At 24.3% G+C, this 13,153-nt stretch overlaps 1 protein-coding gene across 1 annotated transcript; it reads right to left on the bottom strand.

Annotated features, from left to right (window-relative positions):
- Positions 1-215: 215 nt before the first annotated feature.
- Positions 216-5,285, bottom strand: LOC112594607 (U3 small nucleolar RNA-associated protein 6 homolog). The gene is made up of 9 exons (XM_025339490.1): positions 5,028-5,285; positions 4,782-4,899; positions 4,570-4,710; positions 4,160-4,403; positions 3,879-4,044; positions 1,338-1,439; positions 1,062-1,257; positions 502-991; positions 216-423 (listed from the first exon to the last, which is right to left on the bottom strand). The coding sequence occupies exons 1-9, from the start codon at positions 5,111-5,113 to the stop codon at positions 257-259; spliced, it is 1,710 nt and encodes a 569-aa protein (XP_025195275.1). The 5' UTR covers positions 5,114-5,285; the 3' UTR covers positions 216-256.
- Between the last annotated feature and the right edge of the window lie 7,868 nt (positions 5,286-13,153).

Raw genomic sequence — 13,153 nt, forward strand, 5'->3', positions numbered from 1 at the left:
TGTAGGCACGTGGTGCTGTGCTTATACATTTTACAGGTAATAAAGTATAGATAAAAATTAAAGGTAATAAAATATATTGGTTAAAAATTTAAATGTAAATTTTTAGATGGCAAAAACAAATAATGAAGAAAAAATCCAAAGGAATACATAAGGAAGTTCTATATCAACAATTATAAATATTATTGTTTTGAATGAATTATCTTTAAGCTATAATCTTATACCGTATAACATTTTTTATTAATGCAAATATTATTTATCATATTTTACAAATTGTCATAAATTTAGAAGCATTTGATGCATATTGTTCAACAAATTGATCAGACTCCTCATTATTCAAAGTTGTTACCGCTTGATGATATGTACTGGAAACAAGTTTTGGTGACCCATATTTTAGCTCAAAGTAAATTCTTTCCATCCACAAATCTATAGGAAAAAAATAATACTTTTTTAAATACAGTAACAATAATAAAATTAAAAAAAAAATAAATAGTGTCAACTAACCAATATTAGTTTTACCAAACTGCATGCATGCTAATGTAAAATGCTGCCTGGTTTTGTTGATGTCTACTTTCTGTTGTTCGGTTTCTAGAGTAACCATAGTCTTGCAAAGACTTGCATCACAACTGTTGCTCATGATCAATTTATTATATGTATTTCGAGCATTATCTAATGACTTGTTTTTGCTTAACCATAACAAATACTCATGTCCAAGTTTTCCTTTAACTTCATCGGAACAAACAGATTTATCTCCAAATATCATACAGAAAATATCACTTATCAGTGGTTTATTTGAAAAATGTTCAACAATAGTAAGCCATAAATTTGGAGAAATTTTATCAACGTTATGTTCAAGTAATTTGTAAGCAATTAGTTCATCTGTATCGGTTAATTTATTTTTTATATTAATTTCTAAGATACTTGTGTCATTTGGATATGCTTCGATGGCCCAATCTAAAATTTCTTTTGTCATAGAACTTTTTGACTTATTTATCTAAACAAAAGTGAAAAAAAATAGTAAATAAAATGAAAAGTTTCATAGAAACATAATTTAAATATCTTACCCATTCAATATAATGTTTTGGTTTCAATTTATTTTTCTTGTGAGCATTATACATAGATTGTCTAAGTAAATTTCTTTTATAAATTTCTGTATTTTGGGTATCAGATGTTATTTTTAATATAGTGGTCAAATACTTGTCCCACATCTCGTCTGTATCAATTATTGATAATGCAGCATTATATCTATCAAGGCATTTTCTAAAAAAAAAATGTTAAAACATTTAACTAAAAATGTTAACTAAAGTTTTAACACTAATAATTTATAAATGAGTTCATACGTAATTTTAAATTTTTCTGAATTGTTAGTATTTTTTAATAGTTCATTTGTAGCTAAAGTATCCCAATAATTTGGATCCTTACTAAATGTATTCAACATGAAACTGAAAAAATACAATAATACAAGAATATTATTTTGTCTGAAAAGGACATCATACATACATGTGTTGTTTTTTAAATGTACAATAAACAAAATTGGCTTTTATTAAAATAAATTATAAGTTGTTATTTTTGATATTAAATTGAATTATCTATTATCAAACACAAAGGTAAGAACATTATTTGAGTTTACACATTGGTTTTCATAATATTTTAATTTTTAACCAAGTTTGAAGGATGCAAAATATAACAGTATACTAGCATAAAATATTAACGTGTTTAAAAATTAAGATACCGTAAAAAACTGAACAGAAACACAGATAATGTTCTTACTTTTAGGTTAGATTAAATATTAGGTAAATATTCACTTTAATATTAAAGCAAACATCACTAAATTAGTTATATCGAGCATATATTTAAATGTTGAATTTGTAAGACAGAGATAATGTATTGAGTGTATTATACAATTAATATATTGGTTAATTTTTTTGATCAACTATTATTCAGAAAACAATGAAAATTAAATTATAATTGTTTAAAACTATATTATGTATCAGCTATTAATAACAATAATAAACGTTAATTCTAAGTTGTTTTTACATTATTGTTTTTTAATTTTTATATATTTATAGTACAGAATAGGCAACAAATTTAAGAACATTTCTGAGAAGATATCTCCTACACTAAAAGTGTAATATTAGGGTGTTTTACATATTTGTACCAAATTGTTTATAATTTTCAAATCTATAATTTGAAATTATTTCAGTTATTTAATTTTAACTTTTTATAAAAAAATTTTATTAGCTACATAGTATACATATCATTCTATGAAACTAAATAGGTAGAAATTTCAAGATTATATTTTTATATCTTGAAAGCATATTTGAATGAATAATCAGGTATTATCTTTAAAAGGTAAATGTTTAATTAATGCTATTTGCAACAACATTATTTATATTGTCTAATATGTAAGTTACTTGAGTAGCAAGTGGATTATTGAAATGTGTTGAATATGATATAATAGTAATAATAATAGAAAACAAACTAATTGAAATTAAATTTAATAATATTTTTAAAGAAAGCAGTATTATTACAATACAAGTTGATATAGACAACCAGAAAAACTTAACACCAAAATTCTGACAAACCTATAAGTTTTTTATAAAGAATATTTTAGAAATGTACCATGTTTATACATTTTAATTTACTTAATGCTACTTATAATGCTATGCTGTCAATTAACCTAGTGTTTACTATAAAAATTATTTTTATAATATAATCCTTTTCAGTTAATTTAGCAACCATAGAAGCAGCTTTTCAATTAAACCCAAGTAGTATTTTCAGCTATGTTAAGTGTCTGTATAAAACTATTATTGAAACTTCTTATAAAATGATATTTAGATGTTTAAGTAAAATAATTGTTTTACACTTAATTTCTGTTTATTTTTATTAATGCTTTAAATATTTTTTATTAAACTAAAAACTTAGTTAAGAAATAAAATTAATAAGTATTGATATACTGGATTTTAATTAACTACCAGAATGAACATACTGACATTAATAATATTATTGATTGTTATACTGCTGCTAATAATAGTGCTACGAATTTTGTTATTTAGTTAAATTTTATTTTTATAGTAATGAATTGTATACATAGAAATTTTTTTTGTAAATTGTGTTTATTTGCAACACTCTTTTATATCTTGAGTCTTTTTAGCGAATAAGTCAAAAATGTATTAAACATACTGTATATAACTACCACTAATCACTCCAAAATTATGCTTATGAAACAATTGTGCATCTATTTAAAACATTTGAATGAATAACTATTTGGTTTTTATGTTTTAAAATTTACATTTGTCAACATATCATCCGTTATCATGGTACAACACATACAAACTAATAAAATCACTCAATATATTAATCATTTATTAACCTAACAATTCAAATTAGGTATATAATCTATTATATACTTTACTAAAGAATATTTCAGTACTCTATGAAAGTTTTTTTTTGTTTTTTAGATATTATAACTTTTTAAAATTTATAATTAATACTAATAGTGTAAACACTAAAAAAGCTGAATTAAAACATTACATTAATACTTCCTAGAAAATTTATTTTGTTATTTATTAAGACAATTATATCTACAGTCTAATGAAAAAAACATGTCGTAGCCCAATAAAAATCAGTTTTTTTGGTTATCTCTACATGACATTCTGCCATAGTACAATTGGTCATGATAGCAGAACATCATATGGGTATACATATGATTGGTATGTTCCCTTGCTGAATAAAATAAATTTAATTTGAAGAGTTTAACTATAAAATGCAAAATAAAAATAGCAGTTTTTGTGTGATAAAACAAATATTAAGTTTAAAAATTAGTAAAAAGTTAATGTTTAGATTAATAACATTGTTTTAATAATAAATGAAAATATTACTTTTTGATTTCTTTTGATAAATCTAGTGAAAAATTGTATTGAGCAGCCTCTTCATACATTTTAAAGTAAAGGTCAGTATCGTTTTTCACATTTTCTACAGCTGATTCAAAAATTACTTTGGCTACAGATCCATTTAATGCAGGATCCTCTAGGTTTAACTCTTTTCCTGTTTAAACAGAAAAAATAGTTATTTTTAATACAATTATTATCAATATGAATTACACATACATTTTATTGAAGTTATTAATTAAAATACTTCAGTACATTTAACTAGGTATTACCTGATTTCAACACCTTTTGAGTAAGGGTTTCTGAATAGGCTAGTTCACATTTAAAAGCTTCAAAGTATAATTTTGATGAATTCTTATGTGCATTTAATCCATCAGTATACATTTCTCTTGCTTTTTGGATATTTTTTAAATCTTCAAATTCTTGTCTTATTGCAAAAACATACAGTGAATCTGAAATGTGACCATGTAATAACAAGGCACTGTTTAAAACTGTCCGTAACAATGTAAATCGTTTCTAAAAAAAAAAATAAAATAAATCTAAAGATAGATGTGAATGAAAATTGTTAGTGATTGTGTTCCATTTAATAGAATTTTAAATTTACTCATTAAACATTTATATATTTATACTTGTTATTAGTAATATAAATAATAATACCAAATTAAAAAATGTTTTTACTCACACATTTCATCAAGAATTTTATATATTCTTTCCAGAGGGATACATCATCTTTGAAATATTTAAGAGACGCACGATAAAGGTCAATGATACGGTTATTGTGCTGATTAATCAGTTTAAATGTTTCAGTAGTTGTTGAACCCATCTAACATAACACATCACATTATAATATAAAATTGACAGTAAAATATTAAAACTACTGTTGTAGGTTATTACTTTTTTAACTTTCTTAATAACTGATTTCAAAAATGTTATATAAAGAGTAAAATCTGACTTTTGTTTGTTTCGACGCATCAATCTGTACTCAAATTTTTCTCGTTGATTCAATATATTTCTGTAGATAAAATAAAATAAAATAACATAAGCATAATATAAACAATTTACATTTATAATATATAATATTGATTAAATAGTAGTAAATATTTGATTGGAATTTAAGTTTTATAAAATATTTGTGTTTACTTTACAACAGATTTTTTAAAGTGACTATTAAGTACTGGAACTTCAGTAATCAATTCTTCTTTGCGTCGCTGTACAAATTCTGCCATCTTGAGATAATAATTCTGAGTACAAAAACTATATTAACTCAAAGTAATATAATTAAATACAATTTACAGTTTTAGAATGAATCAATCATATTTAAGTAAGGTATAAATCTAAAATTTCAAAATAATTATAATGAAAAATTAAATCAGTGATCAACACTAACTATATACTATATAGTAACTAGGTACCTATCACAACATTCACTACACGCGCCGCACAATCAAAATAATGCACAATGCACATTTATCTTACATAACCTCAAATAATTCAAATTACTATCTGCTTATCAGCTAAACTAAAATAATTTTGTGCGCTTGTGTATTTATGCGCTATTATTTTTTTTTTAAATCTTTACTGAATAAAATAAAATAATAATATGCTGGTTGACTGGTAAAAGGAAACAGTAGTGTTACCGAGGAAATATTAAATGGATGAGTTGAAAAAAATTCAACGTCCACCCCGTATTATATTTTTATTTTACATAGTTACATGATGTTGCATAAATAAGTATTCCAAGATAGAAATATTAAAATGTATGATATAATTGATATAAAATATATTTCTTACACCTTCAACAAAATTGGATTCAGGAAAATATTGGTTCCCGCGTAAAAACTCAATTTGCAGACAATTGGTCTGTACAATTTTTTTTCTTCGACAAATCAGTTTTTGATATCCAAATTCAATTTTCTCGTAGGCCGTAGCTAATAATAAAACTATTCATTATTATATTATTTATATTATACACAATACTGATATAAAGTGAGAAGCGAGAATTGTTCAGCCTATATCTATAAATTACGTAGTCTAAATTTGAAATGAACAGGTTGAATAAACGGCAATAAAAGGTATATATATATATTTATCAAGAGAAAATAAATTAATTAAGATAATACTACCTACATAAAGATAAGTAACACTTAATAATGTAAGACATGGTATATTATGAAAAAGTTTGCTAAAAATAGATATTAAAAGTTACAATCATTGAGTTATAAAACGGATTGTAATTTTAGTCTTATTTTATCATTTTTTAAAAATATACCTCAACTTTCAACGTGTAAGTCGGTTTAAAATTAAATGAATGATATGGTACAAAATGCAAACATGCCTGTGTGCTTATTTTTTACATCGATTTGTGAACGAATTTTTTGTTTTTTGTTAAAAAATTTTTTTATAATTTTATTAATTTTACTGCAAAAAAAAAATTCAAAAAAATTTATGGCTGTAGCCAAAAGCGCAAAAATATAAATACCTGTTTAACAAACCATAAACGCAAATACATTTTACAAAAATAAAGTATACTTATAAGTAAGAAATAAGTTTATACTGTATATTATGTATATTGTATAGTTATCTTAAATGTTTATCAACCTGATCCGTAATTCGTTACGATAAAATACGATACGATAATACTAAAATTTAACTGAATTCAATCACTGTTGATGTATTTTTGAATTATAAAAATACTATACTTGTATATTTAATTAAAATTAATAATTTTAAAACGAAACTTATAATGCAATGGGTATAATATTTATTTTTGCGCTTTTATCCCCCTACTAAGGTACAAAAGCGCAAAATAAATTTGCGATTTTGGTCTATCGAAAAAAATAGACAATTTGTGCTTTTGGATTTCACAGAAATATTTATGTATCACATAGAAAAAAAAAATGCCTGATGAATAATAACCCATTTACCGACAAAACTGTACCTATTATAGAAATAGAATAAAAATAATAATATTATTAATAGTCCGTAACTGACATTCGGACATTAACTCTCCCTAAAGATTTTCAGAATATATCTGCATACGTTCTTGCTCCTCAAACTAAATTATAGCCTTATAAAAATGAAATCACATAATATGTTTGTATGTATAATATATTGCCTATTTTGTCTCCTTAAAAATATTCTATTTTGATTTAAACTTTAATAATAACTTTACTGAGTATTTCTATACTTACACTACTCTATTAATACAATTCGTTAACTTAATTGAATTTTTTTTTGAATTTTTAAAATTTTAAAGATAGTCATACATTTTTGTATTTATTGTGATTTAATACAGGATTGGTTCACAATAAAAATAACTTGTCAACCAATAAATTCACTTAAATTAAAGTTAAAAAAACAACTAAAAAGGAAAAGTTAATTAGTTAGGAAATTAAAATAATGAACGATTGCTATATTTTAAGTTTACACTTTTACAGTTCGTGGAAAATGTATATTATAAGTGTATACCAAATTAATTTTAGATTCCGAATGCAGCAATAAATGTATTGACTTTTAATGCGTGTTTTTTTTGTCTGTCAGCAGTAATGAACGAATCTAACCTATTGAGCAATAAAAATGTTTTAATTCTTAACATTAGAGGCGATTTCTGATTGCGAATTAGATATAGTTAGTAATATTTATTTAGTTTTTTATTATTTTTTTTTTTTTTTTTTGGGGGGGAGGGAAAAAAATTCAAGTAATTTTCAAAAACGTCAGGAAAAATCAACAAAAAATTAAGAAGAACCAAGAATTAAAAATAAATTTTTGAAAAGATATATTTCTTTATATTTTTTAAATAAAAATGATAAGCAGTAAAACGTTATAGGTACCTATACAAATTTTATTATTATAATATGTACACTCTATGGCATATATATTTGCATTTATGACTAATATAATATACAAATATATATGTGATAGAGTGTGCATATGGCAAAGAGTGTATTTATTAGCTATAGATGCTAATGTATATACCATCGAGACTCAATGATTGAGTGTATATTTTATGAATGAAGTATTATTTATTTTTTAATATTACAACAAATGAAAAGTTTTTGAAAAAGTTAAATTTACTTATCGTAATACAAATTGTAAAATAAATTACTTTAATAGGAATACCAATAAATATATCATGATATATACTTATAGTGATATAAGTCAACACATTATCTTCATTTAAATAGAATCGTTATATACATCGATATATCAAATTTTATACTTCTATTACAATGAATCAATATGCGCCTATTATACAGGACAGAGACATCGACTTGCAAACCTATTTTATTATCATTTGTTTTGATTAACTTTGACTTATTTGATATTTATTATATTTGTCATTATTATTTATTATATTATATGGACATTCATGGGCGTAACGAGAGTGGGGCAGGGGGAGTACTTGCCCCCCTCTGCCTGTGCTTCAAACTAAATTATTTTTCTTAGACCAAACGTATAAGTTTTACCATTGATTATAGTATAAGTAGTTTTTAATTTTAATGCAATAGTTAATCGGAACTGTTATAAATGTTATTTATTGTCTAAAGCCTATAGACCACCCAGAACAAATTCGTTCTTATATTCATACCTGCAAATGTACAGGTATTTGGATAGTCACTAGGACTAGGGAACCAATTCAATAGTTTGGAATCAACTCGTTGGCATCCCTTTTATTGTTATACTGTTTACATAGAATGTTCCGCAGTTTAATATTATTTTTATTGCGTGTTCGCTTGCATACAATAACGGATTTGAGTTTGAAATTTCCAATTTTTATCTCATAAAATCGTATTTATAGTCTCTACAGAACGAAATAATAATATATTACATATAACATAATGCGACTTGGCATTTTTTCCTCAACAACAAAGCCCGTTATAGACGTACCTATACGTGTATAATATATAATGTGTATAAGCATACACGTTCTTCGTATGAAATAATGCTTTGAACATACGATACATACGATTGAAAATAGACATTTTTTTCATCAATATCCGTCCGGATGTTGTATAATGTATACCTGGACACGTTATCCGTATCTAAGGGTCATCATCCGTAGAAATCGGCATTCAATTGTAAGTATTATATGGGCTTTTTTGAAATCACCCTTAATTCCTGGCCGTGGTGCCATCGTATTGTATATTCTATTATTGCGTAACATCGCCCCCGTACCAGGTACCTGCTGATATAGCCAATGTAATGTAGTCGTGATCCTACATCAATGGATCCAATTATTGCGCAATGACTCGACGCACGGCTAGAGATCGTTTTTCGACCTTTTCGTTCCGACATAATGATAATAGGATATATTATATCCACATATAATATGTTATTTATATTGCACTGCTGAATAGACGGATTATACTTTACGCACACGAGGTGAGGTGTAACATTTATATATATTTTATAAATACGTGTATCAATGGTCATACTAAAGTCGAAATTTAATGAAAAGCCATAATATATATATTATATAAATATATACCTCTAAATTCGGTGAATTCAATAACATTCTATCGTAAAAAATGTACTGTTATAACTTGTAGTACTATATCATTCAGAAAATCGAAATGTTCTGATGTTCTGAATACAGTTACGAAATGGATTATTTAGTCGCATGTTATACCAAAATAGAACGAAATATATCCAATAAATATTTATTTAAAGGTTTTAATCAAAAATATTTTATAGAAATCATTATTAATATGCGCAGTTACTTAAGACAAATGAATAGTCAACACTGACAATATTTATATGATGGGTTCTTCATTATAAGGGTGTATTTGTATCCAAAAGGTGGATCTCCAATCGTCATAGACCAAACGTAAAATCGTAATTATTTGTAATGTAACTCATCACTGTAGATAACAAAAATTTCCGATCGAGCATCTTATTCCTATAATATGGATATCGGATATAAACTATAATACATATTATATAATGATATATTTTGTGATTTTATAAATTTGTTATTTTAACTGACTTATAAAGAAAAATTTGCGATTTTTAAGTTAAAATACATTTGATATTCTTAAGCACATTTGATGTTGACTCTTGTCGTGTTTTACTATGTCATTTTTTTCTTGATTCTTTAGTGTAGGTATAGGTAATTGAGTAAAATCGAGTTACACAGTTAGTTTTATTTAAAAAAAAAACAATTTTATAAATTAACATAAAATAAAATATTATTGCACCGTCTTATCGTGAATTGGAAAATTTAAAATAAAATGTTATATTGTCATTGCAGACATTGACCGACTCGTTGTACGTGTTAAAGATTAAATTTTTTTGAAATAATAAAACTATGTCGATTATATGAATTAAATATCTTATGTAAATATAGTATTATATCAGATGACATATAGTAATGAATAATAATATTAATATGTCTTGTTGGGCGAACATGGATCAGGTGAATATGTTTGTTCACTACTATTACATATTAAAATATAAAACATAAATTATATCTTAATACAACCATTCGAAGTAAAGCTATACCACATTATTTTTACGATAGGAAAAAAATAATGTTTCAAAACAGAAACCGAATAGGATATATGTTATGCTGGGAGTTGATATAATCACCTTGATATATATATGTATAGTGTATACATATACAGTGTTAAGTAAATATTTCAAAATATACCAACGTAAAACGAATATAATAACGTGACTACGTGAGTAGTCTTACCTTGTAATACGCATATAAGGGTGATCTACTGATAAATTATGCGTGTGAAAAGGTCGATCGTCACGGTCTTTGATTAATTATAGATAAGATGTAGGAAGTGGCCGTTCATAACAATATGCATATCCAAATCTAACTTGACTATAATTTTCTATACACGAGATGATACATCAGGCATGGACCAATTGCGCCTAAAACAAAGTTTTTGTTTAGGATCAGTGTATCAATTGCGCTTGTATTTAAATTTTCCTATCATTAGATATGAAAATATTGTTGTTCGATCTAATTCCATCAACACCGACTTAAACAATCTACAAACAAAAATTTTTAAAAATTAAAAACTTGTTTATTGATCAATTAATAACTAGTTTAAGTGACTAGTTAAAATATATTTTATAACAATATCGGGAATTTTATGAAACATTATTATTATTACGCACATTTGATCGTACAAGTATGAATTTGAGTGATAGACGAAAATAAGTTTTCATTATCAGAGTACTGATTAACACATAATATGTTAATATTATTGTAAAAATTTTAAACTTTGTAATTATGTAACTAATATAACTTTAATTTTGAATAATTGATTATATTATATTATGTATTTATACTCGCAAAAAAATCGTTGTATGTATTCATTTATTATATAATTATAACTAACTAATAAGTTTTTACTAATTATTTTAAAATATTTTTAGCGCAATTGGTATATAAAATAGAAATTTTAAGCACAATTGATAAACTATCGATACACAAACCTGTGATGTTCACCTCTATTTTTGTTTTGATAATACATTTATAGATATTTTGGTAATATTGGCATTATTTAGTATACCTACTTAAAAAAATAAATACTTAAATATTTAGATATTCTAACCTTTTAACTAATTAAGGATAGTTCTGAGGTGATACAATCTACTTTTTTTTAAAAAGAACCAATATTTTTTATTAAAAAATGTTAAGAGAAAGTTCATGCAAAGTTCATATCCCAAAAATTGATACATATATTTTTTTAATTATACATTAAAGTTAAATTTAAAATTGTTTGTCAATAAATGCTTTATTTTTTTGCTTTTTTTAATTGTTTATATTACCTTCAAATTCGAACCTTACTTATAAATCATTAATTTCTGTTCGAAATCCGATTTTTATGTATCAAAATATTTCCAAAAATATTTTACTTCAGAACATGCAATTCAAAATGTATTTTATCACTCAAAAAATTAAAAAAGTTAAAAAAATAATGACAATAAATAATCTATATTTTAAAAAAAATGTAGTTTTATTTTGACTAATATTAAATTAAAGAATTCTGATGCCTGCACTGGAAAGAGTTTTGAAAATTTTTCAGCTATTAAAAAACTATTTTTTAAGCATTGGTAAATGCCCAAATAAATTGAAAGAATTTTTTGAAAATCTCAGCTCTGAGATCGTTATATTTTATGCACAAACAATCAGTTACTTTTTATTAAGTGATGTTAAAGTTGAAGGCCAAAACGTGTATGCAATACAATTAATCGACTCTAAAGCAATTTAAATAAAAAAAAAAAATATATGCTATATTTCTCATGCCACCCGTAATTGTTAGTGAAGATGTAAATGAAGATAGTTATAAAGACCCGTTTTGTGGTGAAGATTATTTGACACAATTTTTTTTTTCTACAAAACATTTAATAGATTAACGTATGAAAAATTTCTTTTAACAGCTAATGAAATACAGTTAGTATATTCGTTATATATATAGATATAGTATTTTACTTTAAAAATAGATGGGTACTTATTAGTTATTACATACATTAAATTTATTAGATATTAAGTATAGGTATAGTAACTCAAATTAAAATATAATTATATTTAATAAATATTTAAATAATATCAAATATTTTTATCTTAGAAAATCTTAGAAAGGATAAAAAAAAAATAACAATTTACTCTCAGATTTTAAAATTTTTCTTAAAAAATAAGTTTCTCTTATAATATATTTATTAAACACTCTGACTTGTAATCAAAAATAGTTCTCGTGACAATGGTATTGGCAAAACTAGACTTATTTGTATATAACTAAACTTAATGGTAAATAATGTTAAATAAGATATAGAAGCCAGGAAAAGCATCGTATCTATATCGTATGTGTCTTTAGAATATTTAGATACATATAAATCGCATCAACAATTAAATAATAGTTTTTATAAAATCTTTGACCGTTTATGAATAAATTAATAAAAAATGTAGTGACCTAAATATAAATCACTTATCATCGTAAATACGATTTTGCAAATCACGTGTAGATATAAAATAAAAATCCACGGTAGTATTCGATACGTGATTTAATAAATGATGTTTACTTAATGGTTACTAAAAATGCACCTCGCATCATAAATGTCAATAATAAATGTGTATAAAATTCAAACGATTGAAAATCAAATATTATTTATTGTTTCACATCAACCGATAAGGATAATAAACTTGAAAAGCGTATAATTAGTATAACGTGTATATGATTGACACTAAAACCAATCATCTATTCATCTGACTAATAATTATTTTTGATTGTATTTTCGTTTAAGGTATG

This window comes from Melanaphis sacchari, unplaced genomic scaffold, assembly GCF_002803265.2.
Source record: "Melanaphis sacchari strain LSU unplaced genomic scaffold, SCAv2.0 Contig23_pilon_pilon, whole genome shotgun sequence".
NCBI lineage: Eukaryota > Metazoa > Arthropoda > Insecta > Hemiptera > Aphididae > Melanaphis > Melanaphis sacchari.